Genomic DNA, 19,010 nt, shown 5'->3' on the forward strand with positions numbered 1-19,010 from the left:
AGCTCCATTATAGAAATATGTACTTAGGGCTACGGGGAAACCCATATATCACGTGACATTGGCACAGGGCAATACACCCATACACCAGGGACCGGCAAAAACTGCGCACGCGTCGCGTTCTCGTTCAAGCCACTTAACATCCAAACACCACCAACACAACTTTCCACCCTCCACGCCCGCGAATATTCCCGCTTCGGGAACACACACTGTGCAGTTGTAGAACGGTGAAAAAATCAAAAACTTTGTTGGAAACTCACATCATCTACTTCAGAGGACTTGGAAGGTTAGACCAGGAATATCACAAGATGCCTACCAGATTAACTAAGACTAGAAAACACAGAGGTCACGTTGTTGGTATGTAACAAGCTGTCGTTTCCAGGAGGGCCATAAGTACAGAGCTGGGGATAGGAGGAGTGAGGGCTGGACTCGTAATGGTGAATGGGATAGCATCAGTAGGCGTTGAAGAGAAGACGTGGAGGCAATATGGAGGCAGTGTGGAAGCGTAGGAGGTGGCAGTGTGATTGCCAGTCATGTGTGATGCACCAGGATGGCGTTCAGCAGCTTATATATCAGTCCAAACGATGGCCAAATAGGCAAAAGAGACACAACACGCTGTACTGTCCAGAGACGACTCCTTCCAAGAGACAGGCTTATGGCTCGAGGCTGCTCGACATCACAATACTAACAAGACACTATAGCCGGTAAGGGTAGAGTCGGTAAGCACAGAAAGCACCCGGGTGGTAGAGGTAAGGCTGGTGGTCAACACCACCACAGAACCAACTTGGATAAGTACCATCCAGGTTACTTCGGTAAGGTTGGTCAAAGATACTTCCACAAGCAACAGCTTCACTTCTGGAAGCCAGTCTTGAACTTGGACAAGTTGTGGACTTTGGTTGACGAGGAGAAGAGAGAGCAATACTTGTCCTCTGCTTCTGCCTCTGCTGCTCCAGTCATTGACACCTTGGCTGCCGGTTACGGTAAGGTTTTGGGTAAGGGTCGTTTGCCACAAGTTCCAGTCATCGTCAAGGCCAGATTTGTTTCCAAGTTGGCTGAGGAGAAGATCAGAGCTGCTGGTGGTGTTGTTGAGTTGGTTGCTTAAGTTTTCCCACACATCACATCTTAATGTACAATGAAAAAAACGTCTTATCATGTAAAACAGAGGAAAGCGTTGTAGATTGCTTTAGCATAAGGAGAGAGGCAGCTGTGTGTTACTACGGTTTGCTACTACGGTCTGTAGTGGAGTGTATGGAAGTTGTCATATATTGCGTTGAAGAAGCACTACAGAACGTCTAGATGTGGAGTTTCAGAAGGCATTGAAAGGATGTGCCAAAAGCTCAAGCCTTTATTATAGGGATATCTAAACACAGTGAGTCTCACCACCTTCGTGTGTATGACAACGCAGACTGGCCGTCTCTGAGCTTGTAGCACTCGCAGTGGCCTCAGCATTGGTCTCACTGTCAGTCTCGGTGTGCGAATGGTCGTGTTCGTCCTCTTCTTCAGAGGTGGTCGACTCAGCAATGTCACTGGTGGCACTGGAAGAAGCACCTTCACTTACAGCTTCAGTAACTGACTGCTCTTCAGAAGTGCTGGTAGACTGCGTGTTGTCTTCACTGTCTTCAGAGCCGATCAGTGGTTCATCCTCATCATCAGAGTCACCAGAACAGCCCTGGCCTGGAAGAGTTATGTCATAGGCGTAAACCTCCAAGGCATACAGTCTCAGAGAGGCTGAGTTTCTAACAGCCTCTTCTGGTGATTCATTAGCCAACTCCAAACACTCGTCATATGTATCAGCGTAGTGATCCACAGAGGACTGGCCCACAGTATCAGTGTGCCACAATCTGTGGAGGAAGTCAGCACTCCAGAACACAGCATTTTGGCCCGTAGAGACGTCGTAACCCAAGCTGCAGAGCTGCTTCAAAGAACGTCTTGTCTGGTAGGACAGGTCACAGATGACGGTCTCGTCAGAACCATTTGATCCTCTCCAGTGACCAGCCCAGCCTTCGTTGGCACAGTTGCCATCAGGGTTATCACAGCGGAACAAGACGGTGGTCTTGTCCTGATGGACGATGTTGTCGAACCATCCAATCACCTCTGCAGTCGCAGCGTCACCAAAGTACTTTCTATAGATGTAGCTTTGGTTGCCGAAGCGAGACGTGTGGTCTCTCGCATGTTCAGAGAGCTCCTTGGTCTCTTCCCAGGCACTCATCAGCTGAACATACTGGGTTCTGTTACAGGACTGGTGGATCTGAATGTCCGGGTTCCAGTTGGCACTCCACTCATAGACCTCACCAGTCTCCAATGGAGACTGGTCGCTGACCCACACAGTAGCACTTTCCTCATCAGACGTGGAGTACTCGGAAGAGTAACCTGAGGACAATGACCCTGAAACACCACTGGAGCTGTCAGACTCGGACTGGGCAAACACCAGTGGACTCAGAGTAGCTAATAATTGCAGTTGGAACTTCATATTCTTGTTGATTCTGTGGTTTAGATTCCTTGCTCTGATCAACATCAAATGAGGGCACCATCCTCGCCTTTTATACCCTTCCACCACACCCTAAACTTGCTCCTCGTTCCAGCTGGCCGAGGCCTCAATTGACTCCGTACAAACCCACAATAAATCATCACCTTTGACCAAATACACATCAAATCTCCCAGCCAATGAGTTGAACTCCATAGAAAGTGAGACGTTCATGCAAGTTATTATGCCGCTTTCTGCAAGTGTGGGCCATACAAATTGGTTTCAATCACCTTGGCGATACACCCTTATGGTTACCACAGCGAGAAGATATCCATTAGGAGACTCGTAATGGACGAGCAGATGTCTCCTTATGGGCCTGTGATGCGTGCCTTATGCCGTAACCAGGGTTGTTCCTCAATGGAGCGTCATTGTCTGCTGATCATATAGGAGCGCAGTGGTATTCCGAGGGTGTGTTTTAGGCAGGTTCGGACCCTTACATCACGGGGAGCTTTGGCGATTTCGGTGAGCTCGTTGAGCCATGCTCGATGTGTGCACCACGAAGACACCAAAGAGGAACTACGATCACTGGTTTCGTTCTACAAAGATTAAGAGATGATACCGGCAGTTTCCTCTAACGATGATGTTCTGTAATTTTGGAGATGGAATCTGCGCTCATTGAACGATAACTAACAGGGTACTATTCTGCACACAAGCTCTTGGTAAAACGATCTTGGCAATCAATTTAACGGTCAGCACATGGAATGCTGAAGAGGCCAAGTGTGCTGAGAAGGATGCTTTATAAGGATGACAGCTAGTCGAATGATGTAGATCGTTTTAAGCCATACGCTTTTTCCCTCTAATAGCATCCCTATAGCCTTCAAACAAGTCTGGAAATCATGAAATATCAAGGCCTTGGTATCGCAGCTATATACGCCGTTCATGGAGTGCTGGCACAGAGCGTAGCATCGACAACTACTTCCTCTGTTCCTGCGGAAATCACTGGATGTCACTACCATGGCTCTGAGCAGTATTGTCTGGCCGACGGAGTGGAAGGCTCTGTTGTTGGTGCGCCTATTGCGACGGAAGATGGCCAGTCATCGTACACAGGCTGCCACACTCATTCGACAGAGACCTTCTGTCTGGATGATAACGGTGAAGAAGTCCAATTTGTCGTTGAATCTGGTGAAACTTCTACAGAGGGTTCTGTATCTGAGGAACAACACAGCCATGAGCACAGCGAAAGTGATTCTACTGGTGAAACAGCAACACAGACAGCAAGCACCGTGGCCTCTATCGTCACAGACTGTCATTACCACGGCACTGTCCAATACTGTATGGCTGGCGATGTCGAAGGTAGCATTGTCGGTGCGCCAACAGCGTCCGAGTCAGGCCAGGCTTCGTATACCGGCTGTCACACCCACTCCAGTGAAACATACTGCCTTGATTCCTCTGGAGAAGAGGTTCAGTTCGCAGCTGAGGTTGAAGAAGCCTCTTCAACAGCCACTGCGAGTGTCACATCCATGCCATCTGTTGTCACAGGTTGTCATTACCATGACACCACTCAGTATTGTATGGCAGGTGACATTGAAGGTGAGATGGTTGGTGCTCCAACTGTCACTTCTGAAGGACAAACAACGTATACCGGGTGTCATATTGACGCATCTGAAACGTATTGTCTCGATGATAACGGAGAGGAGCTTCAATTTGTTGTTGAATCGACGAACGCAAGCTCTGAGACGACTGATTCCAGTAGTGGTGAGAACTGTCACTTCCATGCCGGTGTCGAGCACTGTACTGGAGGTAGTTCAGAAACGTCTTGCGAGAGAACTGAAAGAGACTATGACATCCCACTGAGAATTGGCCTGTTGTTCGTCATCTTGGTAACATCTGGTTTGGGGTCACTGGGGCCTCTCTTCATCAATAAACTGTTCAAGCTTTCTATGGAGAACATCGTCTTTGTTATACTTAAACAGTTTGGTACCGGTATCATCATCTCAACGGCGTTCGTCCATCTGATCACTCACGCCAACCTGATGTGGGCCAACGACTGTATTGGTGATGTGGGTTATGAGGCCACCGGTGCTGCCATTACAATGGCAGGCCTGTTCCTCGCATTCATCATCGAATACGTTGCCAATAGACTGATGCAATGGAGAAACAGCACATTGCAACAAAAAGACACTATAGAAGCAGGCCCTGAGCTTTCGACTGTATCAGCTAACGACGAAGGATCCGTCGAATCTGAGCAGAAGAACACATCACGGTCCAAAGCTGAAGACGTACAGCATATGGATCACCATTCTCACGGACTGCTACACCCAGATGATAAGATCTCTGTTTTGACCATGGAGGCTGGTATCATTTTCCATTCCATTCTCATAGGTATCACACTGGTGGTTGCTGGTGACTCCTACTTCATCACACTATTCATTGTTATTTTATTCCATCAATTGTTCGAAGGTATTGCGCTCGGCTCTAGAATTGCGCAGTTAGAGAACACAACTTTTTGGATGAAGTTCATCATGGGCTCAGTCTTTGCTGTTATTACGCCAATTGGCATGGCTATTGGTATCGGTGTCCTGTCACAGTTCAACGGTAGTGACAGAAGTACGCTGATTGCCCTCGGAACCCTGGATTCATTCTCTGCAGGGGTCCTCATTTGGACAGGTGTTGTAGAGATGTGGGCACATGACTGGCTCTTTGGTACCTTGGCAGCTGCTTCGTTATGGAAGACAAGCTGTGCACTCTTCTCTCTCATCGTGGGGATGATAGTCATGTCCGTCTTAGGTAACTGGGCATAGGCAATGGCAGTGGATAAGATTAATGATTTGTTTTATTACCCTTCATTAAATATTTCGTACATTCTGATTTCTTCTAATGGAACAATTCTCATCACTTTAGCATCGTGTAAGCATTCCAACCAGATACTTCATACGTCCTTCTGCTCAGCAGATATCACACTGAGGCATTGGAACTCATTGTTGTAGGAGGCCTTCCATAGTCTCACTTTACCGTCATCGCCAGAACTGCTCAATATGGTACCTGTAAGGTTCCAGGAAACAGACCATACTTCTCCGTGGTGATCATCGTGTTGGCCAACGAGGTCCACTTGGATGTTGACGTTTGGTGCATCGGCATCCACCATATCTTCGTCCACATCTGGTGACTTACCATTCAACGGTCTTGGTGCCGTTGAGAGTCTCTCTGTGAGCTTGAAGAAACGCACTTTGCCGTCTTTACAGCCAGTGGCCAATAATTGGTAGTATCTACCCATGGAAGGTGCCCAGGATACAGACCTGATGAGACCTCCATGTTCAGGGAGAGTGGCAGCACGCACCAGTTTCCCATTGGAATCTCTGTTGTATACAAAAGCCTGGTCCAAGGCAGACACAACCAGCTTCTCAGGCGAGAATCTCGATTTACACCAGTCCAATGCAAAATCACTCTGTAGATGGTTAGCAGGAGCAATGGACAGCACAGAAACCTCAGAGGTCACTGTCCATGATCTCAAGTCTGCTGGTTCCAGGGCATCATAAATCCTCAACACTCCATCACTTCCAATCGTAGCCAAACGCAGGCCCAGGTGGCTTGGGGCAAAGGCCACGTCGTACAACGGGCCGTTGGAATCGTGCAATGTTGCCAGCTTCTTCCAGCGACGGCCTGATCCATGTGGCTCGTCCAGGTCTTCTTCCCATATGCGTACAGACTTGTCGTACGAAACGGACGCAATGATCTTACCGAACTCCGGCGCAGCCCAGCTCAGCTTCACAATGCTCGAATCATGTGCCTTCCATGAATCGTTCAGGATCCATTCATTGGTAGTTGAATCAAGGTCAAACACCTTGATGTGTTGGTCCGAGGAACAGGTAGCGAGCTGTTTACCGTAGAAATCGTACGCAACATCGTGGATCAGCTCCTCGTGGTTCGTGGCAAATGGTTTCATTGGAGTATATGGCTGAATGAGAGGATGGTAGCTGGTGTAAGCTGAGGAGATTGGGTTCTGAGATGGAGCTTTCGATGATGTAGAAGGCATCAACAAAGGGAAAGGCAACGAGGCCGGGACGTTTATAAATTTGTGTGGTGTGCGGGTTGTGTGGTGTATGGATGTATGGAATATTTGGTGTGCGGGTTATTAGATGTCCGGATGAGGTGATGTCCAGGTTATTAGGTGTCTGGGTGTCTTGATGTCATAGGAGACGGAGCAGGACATAAGTCCAGCAGCTGTAACGGTTTCACCATGTGGTTGGTGTCCATTGAGAACGACCTATTGGACTTGTTGTTATCGTCATAGTCATCCTTATTGCAACTCATACTGCTGGATCGATGGAATTGCTGAAAACACCAACCGTTGTTGGCTCAATTGGACGACACCTATCCATTGGGGACCGATTGTCCCTACAACAGGTTAGCGAAGAGGTTGCAAGTGCCTTGAGACCTAGCGATCTGGACTATTACAAAGCCAGACTCTCGAAGACCCATATCATCTATGATCCACAGTTCATGGATCCCTTGCTGCTGGATGAATTTGATGCCACCACAGCTTTCCAAGTCCGGAAAACCTCTGATCCTACAAAGACATGTGTCTTGATCCATTCACTATTGACGGACTATATAAAGAATCTGATGGCATTGGACTTAACAGATGAAGATAGCTATGGCTCTGTGTTTGGCAGCAAGATGATATCAGAACAAGACAAAGCCAGGATCTTGGTTAACCTGCGTAAATACGCCGACATGGACGACGCCGATAACGTTGTATATCTCGAGACCAGTGATAAAGTACAGAACTTTCTCAACAAGTTCACAAAGATCAAATTTGACGAGATGAGAGACAATTTTGATAATCAAGACTACTCCATCGTAGCACTGCTGGTTGAGACTCTGAATATATTGGACCAGGAGGAGAATATGGTACAGTTCTTCAAAGACGAGAACAAATTCCCTTACGACTTCTTCCCTGACACTATTCTAGATTCTGGCAATCAGCTGGATAAAGAGGCACTGTCCACAGTTATTCAGGACCTTGTTAAGTACTTCAACGATAAATCTAGAGTCATCGATGAATGTTTTGGTCAACAGCTTCCGGTCATGCTCATGTACATGGAATCAGTCCTGGAGAAGGAAATCATTGGGAAGTTCCTATCAGATGAGTGCCATAAGAACATGGAAATCGTTCCAATCGTCTATTACGAACTGCTAGTGAACTTTGTTTCAAATCTCAATGACTCCCTGAACGTGGGAAAGAACTATAAAGTCATGACAAGAACGTTCATTAACTTGTACTTTGAACCTCTTGTTGCGCAATATCTGGAAGAAACAATAACGCTATTCGAAGAGAACTCCATAGAGGAGATCAATAAGTTTGAGAAGGACTACGAAGAGCAGGACAAGTTAGAGCAAGAGAACATATACAAGTCCATCTTGAATGAGTACAATACAGACGAGAACAAGACAAATAAGTTTGAACTGTTGACCTCTTTCACCAAAATGTTCTCCAAGTCAGATTCCAATGCTGAAGAGATTAAGTTCAAGACAAACCTGGAAGTCATAACAAAGAACTTGAAGAACCTAAAGAACTACATCAATTTCGAACTTTCTTCAGAGATTATCAACCAGGCAAAGGCTAAGGTGGATTCTGTTCTTGTCTTTGAATCAATTGACGGCTCTGTTATCGACAAGAAGAGAATAAATGAACACATTGAACTCATATTCATAAAACTAATTGGTATTTTGGAGATATACCACGTTAAACCAGGTTTTGAAAAGGCCATTGATGTGCTGAACAGATATGATCCAACAGAGTTCAAGTCCTTAGAAAGCTTGGAGTCACTTAATACAGTGGAGCCTCTAGTGAAGTTCACCGAATTGATAAACATTGGCGATTTGATATACCAAATGCTGGAGATCTTTTATGAGAACGAACTGGTTCAGAAGAAGATTCTCGATAAGAATGAGTTCTTGAACAATGCTAACCAGGCCAAGAAACGGTTTGAAGCTACATTAGACAATTTTGTTGCCAACGGTCTGAACATTGGTATCGATAAGCTGATGGATGAGATTGAGTTCTTATTCAACACTCTCCAATTACCTAATGATTTCAACCCCAAGTCAGAGGATATCGCTGTCACAATAAATGGACCAACAAAATGTGCAAAGACGGTGGTTAAGCTTCTCTCCAACCACATCAATTTGCTCAATGGATCAACAGAAAAAGGTGTCATAGACGTGTTCCAACAGGAGATTGGAGAGAGATTCTTCCAGGTGATTGTCAAGAACATCAAGAAGAGACAAATCTCTACGAATGGTGCCATTATTCTGATTTGTGACCTGAACTTGTATTACGATTTCATCGTGAACACGCTAAGACAGAAGAATATCACTCCATACTTCGCAGCATTGAAACAAGTGGGTCAACTGTACCTCATTTCAAAAGATGATTCGAAAGAATTGGGTAAACTTATCGGTGATTTGAGTAAGTTTAACGGTATATTCAGACAAGAAGAGATCTACGAATTTGTTACAAAGAGAACAGATTGGTTAAAAGTGAGGAAGGACGTTGAGAAGGCCATGTACGGTCTGGGAATTACTGACTGTGTTATTATGTAAAGCAAAGAAAAGTACAATAGAAGGAAAGCACGTCCTTTTCATTGTGTGTATTAGTTGTATGTGTGAGACAATAGAGTATTAGATGAGATGAATAGGGGGATCACAGGGAGTTGTAACATATAGATGATCACTTTGGCTCTGTAGTTGCGCTTGTCCCGACAAAGAACTTTGGATTCTTGCAATCTTCCGGAGTTTCCCTGATAACGTCTTCGATATTCCATCTTGGAGGTTTACCATCTAATGAACCACCAGCAACACCGGAGCTGAATTTGAGGAATAGTTTATCACCAACTTCTGACAGATGACGAAGCAGGTAATCAATGTCCTCCTTCTTTAGAGCAGATGAGACACATAGACGAACACGAGACGAGGTCAATGGTGTAGCTGGGTAACCAACAACGACAACAGCGATTTTTCTCTTGTATAGCATACGGGAGAATGCAGGCATTTTGGCTGGTGCAAAGAGTAACAATGGAATAACTGGCGAGTCATCCACACCATAGACGATGAATCCCAATCTTTGTAATCCCAATCTCAAATAACGTGAGTTAAATGCAATTCTATCCAGTCTCTCACGTCCTTCTCCTGGGTTAATTTCTCCCATGATGATTCTCATGGAGCTCAATATCTGTGCGAGGACAGGAGCAGCAATAGGCTCGGCATAGTTTTGAGCATTGATATCCAATCTCAATCTATCAATCAATTGCTGAGAACCAGAGACGTAACCACCAGCAGCACCAAACGACTTGGTCAAAGTGCCCATAAGAATATCAACCTCTTTAGGGTCAATTCCAAAGTAGTCACATACACCACGGCCTCTTGGACCAATGGCACCTATCGAGTGAGCTTCATCGACAAAGAGATAAAACTTGTACTTCTTCTTCAGTTCAATCAGCTTGGGCAAGTTGGCCATTGTACCTTCCATCGAGTACAAGCCTTCCACTGCAACAACAATCTTTTTCCAAGGTCTATGCGATCTAGGCTGACCTTGAGAGATTTGCTCTCTGAGCAATTTTTCCAATGCATCCATGTTGTTGTGAGGGAATGTCTTGACAGAACAACCAGAGAGTCTGACACCTGTTCTAATCGAGGTATGGTTCAGTTCGTCCGATATTATCAGCGACTTCTTATCCAATATGGAAGAGAAGAGCGAAGCGTTCGTGGCGTATCCCATAGAGAACAGTATAGAATCCTCCACTCCGATGAAATTGGCAATGGTACGCTCAGTTTCTCTATGTAGTTGCATAGTTCCAATCACGTTTCTTGGACCACCTGTACCGATACCATACTTCTCCACGGTTTCAATAGCAGAGTCCGTGCAGGCACCCTCGCTCTGTGCAAACCCCAGGTAGTTGTACGACGATAAGTTCAAACAAGTTGAAGTCGTCCCCGGGTATGTAAAGTACTTGTTGTAGTCATGAGGGTCTCTGTCGATACACGTGATGAGACGGCCAGGCACACCGCACGTTGGTCTGGCAAAGCAGTCATCCAGCTTCTGTTTCATTCTTCTGATGTAAAAGGACTCAAACTTGTTGTACCAAGGAGCCATGCCGTCATGTTCCAAGAGGTCGGCGTACTTCTTAGGTTTGAACCTGATTCCAAAGAAATCCTTGACGTGTCCCACGATGATGAGGATCAGGTAGTTGAGATACGTGATCAGCAGCACATAATACGGAGGCTCATCCTCTATAGGGTCTGGCAACGGCTTGCCCTGTCTCGAGACACATGTATAACGGTACTTCTGTGACGTCAGCGCACCGTACTCGTTCTCCTTCTTGTCCTCCACGGACAGCCCACTGAGGTCGATCTGAGGAAGGACACGTGACATCTCTTCTTGTTCAGCTCGCTCGACTTCCTCGTCAATGCTTTCAACTGCTGTGTCGAGTGTTTCCTCTGTGTTTATGTCCAAGTTATGGGCTGGGTTTTTTTGTCCGATTTGTCGAGGGACGCGATGGACAAAAAAGCCAAAAGAGAAAAAAAGACAGACAACGACAAAACGATTGGAGACACAACTGCACACAGTGGACAAACTGGACAAACTGGACAGAGATGTACTTAGAAGGGCAAATTCGAATGTAAGCTACGCGTCTTTGTCCTAACTTGTCTCTTCCTTGTGTTTTTTAAGCACTGATTTGTCTCGTTGTATCAGAGTATCGTCGGAGGAATAATGACAGTAAATGCCCCTTTTCAATAATTGATGACCTTTTTATCTTCAACTGAGTATGGAGGAAAATGAATAAAAGGAACAGGTTCCAGAATGGATAGAAAGGAACAATTGGGATTTACCCCTAAACTGCACCAACCTGCCCACCAACCCGTCCCCCGTCCCATTTTCGCGTTATGTAGCCCGTCCGTAGTTTATCAGTGCCGAAGGGGGGACATTCCCATTTTGGCGGGTTTGTCTCTTGCTTTTAGCTTTTCTTTTGTACGCTTAGCGTTGTCCCGGTTACAACAATCGAACCCCCCCTTCCGGGCTCCCACTGTGGAAAAGCTGAAAAATGTAAACAAATCGATCGCAAGAGATACAACGGGTAGATGCCATGCTGTGCTACACACTCAACCATTAATAGGCCCCATGAGAAGAGAGACCCATCTTTTTTTTTTTCAATATAATTAGTAGTACACGTATATAAAAATACAATAACAAAGAAGAAGAAGAGGAACAAGAAGAAAGGGGGTTCAACATGTGCTTTCTGTTCTCTTCAAAACATGATGAGACTCGAATAACCCCATGGCTTCCTCATCCTTTTGATAGGCTTCCAAACACAACGTCACCATGACAGTGATCATAAGAAGGATATAAAAAAGGAAAACGTATAAGCTGTGTTGTGTATTGTACCAAAATCGCCTTTTCCTTCACCTGGAACCAAAAAAAATTATATCAACAACAACAATAATAACGAAAACAAGTAAACACTGCTGGACTCATTTATGTTTCTTCTTCTCAACTTTCAAGAGAAGCGCCTAAAACCCCTATTAGTAACAGAATATAGCATATAAAGAAAGAGATATAACATACCTTGTTGATGTGTGGCAAGACACCACCAGAGGCAATAGTAGCCTTGATCAGAGTGTCAAGCTCTTCATCACCTCTGATCGCCAACTGCAAATGTCTTGGTGTGATTCTTTTCAATTTGAGATCCTTTGCCGCGTTACCAGCCAACTCTAAGACCTCAGCAGTCAAGTACTCCAAAACCGCAGTCAAGTAGATCGCAGCTTTGGCACCAACACGGATCTTGTTCTGTGCATTCTTCTTCAAGAATCTTTTGACTCTACCGACTGGGAACTGTAAGCCCGCTCTGGCAGAGTGAGACTGAGATCTGAGACCACCATCTTTAGCACCAGATTTACCTTTACCTCCGTGGACCTTTCCTGACATTTTGCGTGTATCTTTTACGTTTGGTTTGTTTACCTTCCCTCACAAATTTCGTGATGTTTGTGGTGTGTGGGAGAAGGGGAAAATTCAAATTTTTGTTTAAACCACGCAGGCTAAAAAAGCCAAAACAAACACATACACAGTAACTGTGGCGTGTGTTAACCAAGAAAGTGTAAGCGGACCACACAACTACAACTCTAATCGTCTCTCAGTGAGATTGGTCTTTATAAACTATGTACATCATTTCAAATCAAATGGCGAAATGTTTCCGAGGGGAGGTGTTTAGAACATACCACCGCCCATGTTTGGCATTGGTGGAGCAGCTGTCACTGGTTCTGGAACGTTGACGATCGCACATTCGGTAGTGGCCAACAAGGAGGCAACACCGGAGGCATCAACGAGACCGGATCTGACAACCTTCAATGGATCAATGATACCAGAGGCAATCATGTCGGTGAACTCGCCCTTGGAGGAGTCGTAACCCTTGTTGAAGTCCTCACCGTACTCGTCGATGATCTTACCAACAATGACGGAACCTTCCTCACCGGCGTTCTCGATGATCTTCTTTGCAGGTCTGGAGATGGCCTTTCTAATGATGTCAACACCCAATTTTTGGTCAAAGTTGTCAACCTTGACATCCTTCAAGATTCTTGAGGCCTTAAGCAAGGCAGTACCACCACCTGGCAAGATACCTTCCTCAACAGCGGCTCTGGTGGCGTTCAAGGCATCGTCGTAACGGTCCTTCTTCTCACCAACCTCAACTTCAGAGGCACCACCAACCTTGATAACGGCAACACCACCAGAGAGCTTAGCCAATCTCTCTTGCAATTTCTCCTTCTCATAAGAGGAGGTTAACTCATCAGCAACGGAGGCCTTGATCTGATCAATACGTTCCAAGATGTTGCTCTTTGAACCTTCACCGTTAAGGATAACGGTGTCCTCCTTTGTAACGGTAACAGAGGCAGCTGAACCCAAGAGTTCTGGAGTACAGTTCTCTGGTTTGATGTCCAACTCCTCGTTGAAGACGGTACCACCGGTCAAGATGGCGATATCACCAAGGGTGTTCTTCTTGTTGTCACCGAAACCTGGAGCCTTAACAGCACAGACGGACAATTGACCTCTGATCTTGTTAAGGATACATGCAGCAAGGGCTTCACCGTCAATGTCATCAGCAATGATAAGCAATGGTCTTCTAGATTTGACAGCAATTTCAAAGGCTGGCAAGATATCGGTAAGAGCGGAAATCTTCTTCTCGGAGAGCAAGATCAATGGTCTCTCCAACTCGGCCTTACCGTTCTTGGTGTTTGTGACAAAGTATGGGGAAATGTAACCTCTGTCTGATCTCATACCTTCGGTGACTTCCAACTCATCCTCCAAGGTCTTACCCTCCTTGACGGTGATGACACCTTCCTTACCAACCTTTTCCATGGCGGATGCAAGCAATTGACCAATGTGAGCATCACCGTTAGCAGAGATGGTGGCAACTTGTGCAATCTCAGCAGAAGTGGTGATTTCCTTCTTGTTCTTTTGCAAGAAGTCGACAACGGCCTCAACAGCGGCTTGAGAACCACGTCTCAAATCCATTGGGTTGCAACCAGCGGCAACGTTCTTGACAGACTCGGTGAAGATGGCTCTACCCAAGACAGTGGCGGAGGTGGTACCATCACCAGCAGCCTCGTTGGTCTTCGATGCAACCTCTTGCAAGAGCTTAGCACCCATGTTCTCAAACTTGTCTTGCAAAGTGATGGATCTGGCAACAGTAACACCATCCTTGGTGATCTTTGGAGAACCAAAGTCTTGTTCGATCAACACGTTTCTACCCTTTGGACCCAAGGTAACAGACACAGCATCGGCCAAAGTCTCAACACCTTTGAGCAGAGCGGCTCTTCCCTCCACACCGAACTTGAGTTCCTTGTGAGCGATACCTCTTTTAGCAACGATAGAAGCTTGTCTTCTAACAGATGGTCTAGCAGCACTGAGCATTGTGTTTTTCTTTAGATTATATCCACTTGTTGAGAGTTGAAGAGAGAGAAAAAGAGAGAGAGAAAGTGTGACGTTGCCGTCGGTTTTTTTCCAGCTTTTTCAATTTGGCTTGGAAAATCGGTCACCGCATTGGAAAACGTGGAAAATCGGAATTTCCAGAAAATTCGATCGCGGGGGATTACGTAAGCCAAGCGGAGAAGATAATTACAGAGTTTGGGCAATCGCCGGGGAAACCCACTGTTGCAATGTTTTTTTCTCGTGTTTCTTCAAACGTTCTTTATCTAATGCCATAGCGTACAACACATCAACTCAATTGGTCGAAGCCGTGGTCTGAGCTGTGCGGTTTCTTGCCCTCTGGCTCACTCATTGTGAGCCAGACGATGATGAAAACCGAGTCGGTGTTTCGGGCCCGTTGATAATGGTACGCACACGCATAGACATCCGTGACACATCCGCCAGCACCGCTACACGTCGCTCAACATCGCTAACGCAGTGCCGTATGACTGAGTAGTATGTAATGCTAACTTCACTGGGCCTGTATATACAAGATTCTTCTCACTTCTTCTCCTCTGCGTCTCCCTCCTTTGCAGTGTCGACGCGTTCCAACGCGTCCAAGCGGTCGTTCAGCTCTTGGACCTGGACCGTTAGATCAACAGAGTCACCGTTCTCATCGAGCCGCAGCACCTTGGGGTTGAGATCCTTTAGCGGCGTGTAATCGTCCAATCGAACGTTGTACTCCCTTAGCTTCCTCTTGAGATACTCAATCTCGTGTTGTAACGTCTTGATGTCGTCCTCGACGGTCTCTCTTCTGGTCAACTCCTTCTGTCTCTGCCTATACGCCTCGAATACCACTATGCTCCCGGCAACGGCAAACACAAACGTCTCAGACAGGAACGTGGCACCGGTCTCTATGGCGCGTTTATCGTTAAGAGGGCGCACCTTCGCTGTGCCTTCCTCACCGAGCAGTCTCATCCTCACCGTGATGTCCGTCTTGTGTACTTTCTGTGCTACAGAGATACAAATCTTGCGGAAATACTCGTGCTGTTGTGCATGGGCCTTGATGATGTTCTAATTCACATAGTGTTAGTTAAGTCAGAGAGCACACAAACGGTGGTGCCAACACTTACCGATATGGGCTTGGAGATCTGTCTGATGAACAGAGAGCCAAGCTTGATACCCAGGCCGCTCATTCTGCTGTGGTTGTACCGGGGTTTCCCTCTTTCTCTCTGGGACGCTCTCTCTGTCCGCCTGGTTCGTAGGAGAACAACGTCCTCTCTGTCTAATTTTTTTCTCTCGCGCTCCCTCTGGCGCTGCCGGGCTCCCTGCGGTTTCTCTCGCCCCGGCTGGGCTGCCAGGCTAAGCTCCCCCGGCTGAGCGCCCTTTGTCCTGCCCGCGAGCTCAAAATTGGGCCTGGAAAGAACAGCAGTGACACTTCTGTTCATACACGAAGAGAGGTAGAATAGCAAAGTAAGGGGAAGATGGTTAATCTTACACACAAACAACAGTTCATAGCGTACTTCTTGGTGAGTAAGACTTGTTTCGACATGTGAGCTAGTCAGCAAACTAACGCTCTGTCGTCCCAGGCGAGCAACGTGCTGGTGATATTCGCCGTGTGGCCAGTATTGGAATCATCACCAAATATCTTTTCAGCAGCGGTTCAGCTGTCAGAAGGTATACCACTGGTGCTGCTGGCCAATTGGGCGGTGGCAATGGCCATAGTGATCGGTAAGCTGTTACAGCAGCTGATGTTTGGGGAGCTTCGTCTGCTGGAGATTGAGCATATCTACGAAAGGTCGAAGTTTGAGGTGATAAACTCGCTGATTGCACTCACCATGTTCAACACGTATTGGCTGTTGATCCCAGGAATACTGACGTTGGTGTTGCTCTTTGTGAAAGTGTTCCACTGGCTGCTGAACGATCGATTTGAGATGATATTCCAAAGAGCAACGACTCCTCGGGACATCTTGATGACTAGAAACACCATATCGCTGCTGATCTTACTCTATGCAGACTTTACAATGGTTTACTCTTGTGCGGAGTATACATTTGGTAACACTCCAGACGTGTATTTTGCATTTGGATTTGAATTTACCCTCTTGTTTATTAAGCTGTTATCGTTAACGATGAACATTTGTCTCAACACTTGGGAAGTTCACTATCTCAACACCCATCCGGACGAGGAAGTTATGGAATCAAAGGAGTTGTATTTGAAGATCGTCAAGCTTGTTGAAACAATATGCTCACTGGCAATCTATCACTTCCTGGTGTTTACGTTCATTGGGCCGAATAGAATTCCAATTTATTTGGCAAAGGATACGATTTTCACGGCAATCTCTCTGGTCAAACAGGTGAAGGAGATGATGATCCATTTGAAAACGGCAAAGGAGCTGGATTCCAAACTGTTGGATGCAACGGAGGATGAGTTGAATGAGGATAACAACCTTTGTATCATTTGTCGTGACGATATGACTACAGTTGGTGTTACAAAGGGTGAAAGACTGTACCCGAAGAAATTGCCATGTAACCATATAATCCATCTGGGATGTTTGAAGGGCTGGTTGGAGATTTCCCAGGTATGTCCTCTCTGTCGTGGTCCGGTATTTGTAGACCCACCTGTGACAGCTGACAATCAACAACAACAGCAACAAGAGCCCGTTCCACAGCCTGGGCAGCAGCAAGAACAACAAGCTCACCATGAACCGGAGAGACCACAGCCTGAACAACGTGAAACACCACCAATGGAAACTGGAGTTCCAGGACCTCCAAATATTAATATATTAGACCGTCTGCCTCACGGAGGCCATTTCTTCCACGGTCAAACTGAAACCCCCACTCCTACTCAAACGCAATCACATGGATTACCAATAGTTCACAATGAAGCCAACACAGTTGAAATTCCAATAAATGGTCTGAATCCACCAGGTTGGACATTGTTCAATGTCAGACCTGAAACATATGGCTACAGGGTACTTCTAAATCCAACCCAAGAAGTACAGATGAAGAAGATCTTGGAAATTCCTAGAGACGTATTTGAACAGATTGATGTTGGCGAAGGTTCAAGTACTTTAAGACAAAGGTCTAGAGGCAAACAAGCAGAATCAGATGAAACATCTGATTATCTTGATTAATAGCCTACGAATTTTATGAAAGGAAACAAATATAGTAAATGACTCCCGCTTGTAATGAAGCCACGTATTAATCACTATCGTCCAACTCACTTAACCGTAACTTTATCAGATCAAGTTCGTTTTGAATAAGCTTCTCAGGGAACTCGGCTCCAAGCGTTTTTGCTTCTTCTAAGAACTTTTGTGAGCTGTTCACCAACTTCAACACTTTCCCTTGGTCAATGGAATCTGGTTCGCTATTTACAATAGTCGAAGCCTCGAGTTGATAAGAAAGCCCTTGGAGAAAGTAAAAAACACCATCCCTGATGAAAGGTTTCTTCGACAACATCTCTGATAGTTTGTCGTTCACCATGGTGAAGTTTCGCTTCATGATTATGGTCCATATCAACGTCACCACGAAGTAAGGTGCAGTGTCCGCTGTACCACCACGAAGGGCCAGGTGTAATACTCTATGCTTGTCAAGGACCTTCGATCCTGGATAAAAGTTCAACAACCATAGAAGAAACTGTTCATCTTTGAAAATCTTCAAAGGAGAAGAGTCAGTACCGTATACCCTCAAGTTGTATTCCGACCCATCGTTCCCAGATTCGATGTACTCCAACTCTGCAACTCTTGTGATGACTTCTAAACCTATGGGCCATATTGAGAGGATATCAATGTTGTTGCATCGAATCAGAAGTGTAAAGCATCTATACGCTCTGCGCCAATCCTGTCGGAGCACACAAAGGTGCATTATCTTATTCAATACCTCCGCATGTCTCTTCAAATACGACGTCTCCGTGGATAATAGGTCAGACTGTTTATCCATGTTGGTTATAGACACTGCGGGTAGAACCTCGAGCCCTCGGACTCTCACCATAAACTGCGTCCGTGCATTGGAAAGCTCACTGGATCTCGTGAGGTTACGCAGTCCTTCGTACTCTACACGAGCCTTCTCCAGTGTGTCATCGTCAGAACCAAAATCTGTATCAGCTTCGTCGTCGTTGTCGTCATCATCTCCCTGTGCACCATGTCGCGGCTCTTCGTGCTGTTGCTGTTGGTTGATAAACGTCGATATGTTGATCTCTCTCTCCAGCACCCACGTTTCAAACGTGTCCTCTGGAGGAATGTCCTTTATCTGTTCTGTGAATTCACTATGTGAACAGTCGATTCCTTGATCTTCATCCCCGTCCTCATCCTCCAAGCACCGCTTTCTCTCCTGTTCAAGCTGTGTACGATGCCATAGGTTAAGAGCCTTCAGCGTCCTCTCATCCTTCGCTCTCTTGAACCTTTTCACGCTATATTCAAACATAATCTTGTACGACGCCCACCAGGAGTAACCTCGGTGATTGATTCGATCCTCACTCACGAAAAGAGGCTCAAACTACAAAGCAACTGGCATTAATACCCATACACTCGAGAGCCCATCGCCAGCCAAATTTTCCTCTTTAGTACCAGCTGTTGGTACGCGCAGCATGCC

General features: G+C 46.0%; 10 protein-coding genes across 10 annotated transcripts; 4 read left to right on the plus strand and 6 right to left on the minus strand.

Moving 5' to 3' along the window:
• Positions 1-269: 269 nt before the first annotated feature.
• RPL28 (60S ribosomal uL15 domain-containing protein) lies at positions 270-1,099 on the plus strand (the record flags this gene model as incomplete). Its single annotated transcript, XM_020213383.1, has 2 exons — positions 270-354; positions 690-1,099. The coding sequence occupies exons 1-2, from the start codon at positions 306-308 to the stop codon at positions 1,097-1,099; spliced, it is 459 nt and encodes a 152-aa protein (XP_020069856.1). The 5' UTR covers positions 270-305.
• Positions 1,100-1,295: 196 nt separating this feature from the next.
• On the minus strand, positions 1,296-2,474 carry ZPS1 (Zps1p). Its single transcript, XM_020215334.1, has one exon. It carries the CDS (start codon positions 2,465-2,467, stop codon positions 1,358-1,360), a length of 1,110 nt encoding a protein of 369 aa, XP_020069857.1. The 5' UTR covers positions 2,468-2,474; the 3' UTR covers positions 1,296-1,357.
• A 1,563-nt stretch (positions 2,475-4,037) lies between these two features.
• CYBJADRAFT_152450 (Zip-domain-containing protein) lies at positions 4,038-5,262 on the plus strand (the record flags this gene model as incomplete). The annotated part of the gene is made up of 1 exon (XM_020213384.1): positions 4,038-5,262. The coding sequence occupies exon 1, from the start codon at positions 4,057-4,059 to the stop codon at positions 5,260-5,262; it is 1,206 nt and encodes a 401-aa protein (XP_020069858.1). The 5' UTR covers positions 4,038-4,056.
• SEH1 (Seh1p) lies at positions 5,229-6,473 on the minus strand. The gene has a single exon (XM_020215335.1). It carries the CDS (start codon positions 6,402-6,404, stop codon positions 5,391-5,393), a length of 1,014 nt encoding a protein of 337 aa, XP_020069859.1. The 5' UTR covers positions 6,405-6,473; the 3' UTR covers positions 5,229-5,390.
• A 311-nt stretch (positions 6,474-6,784) lies between these two features.
• Positions 6,785-9,067, plus strand: RCY1 (Rcy1p; the record flags this gene model as incomplete). The annotated part of the gene is made up of 1 exon (XM_020212786.1): positions 6,785-9,067. The coding sequence occupies one exon, from the start codon at positions 6,785-6,787 to the stop codon at positions 9,065-9,067; it is 2,283 nt and encodes a 760-aa protein (XP_020069860.1).
• LCB2 (serine C-palmitoyltransferase LCB2) lies at positions 8,998-11,395 on the minus strand. The gene has a single exon (XM_020215336.1). The coding sequence runs from the start codon at positions 10,893-10,895 to the stop codon at positions 9,195-9,197; it is 1,701 nt and encodes a 566-aa protein (XP_020069861.1). The 5' UTR covers positions 10,896-11,395; the 3' UTR covers positions 8,998-9,194.
• Positions 11,396-11,992: 597 nt separating this feature from the next.
• On the minus strand, positions 11,993-14,426 carry HSP60 (chaperone ATPase HSP60; the record flags this gene model as incomplete). Its single annotated transcript, XM_020212792.1, has 3 exons — positions 11,993-12,031; positions 12,087-12,457; positions 12,737-14,426. 3 exons carry the CDS (start codon positions 14,424-14,426, stop codon positions 11,993-11,995), a joined length of 2,100 nt encoding a protein of 699 aa, XP_020069862.1.
• A 555-nt stretch (positions 14,427-14,981) lies between these two features.
• CYBJADRAFT_163179 (OPA3 family protein) lies at positions 14,982-15,616 on the minus strand (the record flags this gene model as incomplete). The annotated part of the gene is made up of 2 exons (XM_020213743.1): positions 14,982-15,494; positions 15,554-15,616. 2 exons carry the CDS (start codon positions 15,614-15,616, stop codon positions 14,982-14,984), a joined length of 576 nt encoding a protein of 191 aa, XP_020069863.1.
• A 271-nt stretch (positions 15,617-15,887) lies between these two features.
• Positions 15,888-17,637, plus strand: CYBJADRAFT_190796 (E3 ubiquitin-protein ligase HRD1). The gene is made up of 2 exons (XM_020217382.1): positions 15,888-15,949; positions 16,010-17,637. The coding sequence occupies exons 1-2, from the start codon at positions 15,905-15,907 to the stop codon at positions 17,552-17,554; spliced, it is 1,590 nt and encodes a 529-aa protein (XP_020069864.1). The 5' UTR covers positions 15,888-15,904; the 3' UTR covers positions 17,555-17,637.
• Positions 17,450-18,919, minus strand: RRN11 (Rrn11p). The gene has a single exon (XM_020217383.1). It carries the CDS (start codon positions 18,840-18,842, stop codon positions 17,622-17,624), a length of 1,221 nt encoding a protein of 406 aa, XP_020069865.1. The 5' UTR covers positions 18,843-18,919; the 3' UTR covers positions 17,450-17,621.
• Between the last annotated feature and the right edge of the window lie 91 nt (positions 18,920-19,010).

The sequence above is a fragment of the Cyberlindnera jadinii genome (assembly GCF_001661405.1).
Source record: "Cyberlindnera jadinii NRRL Y-1542 unplaced genomic scaffold CYBJAscaffold_9, whole genome shotgun sequence".
Lineage (NCBI taxonomy): Eukaryota > Fungi > Ascomycota > Saccharomycetes > Phaffomycetales > Wickerhamomycetaceae > Williopsis > Williopsis jadinii.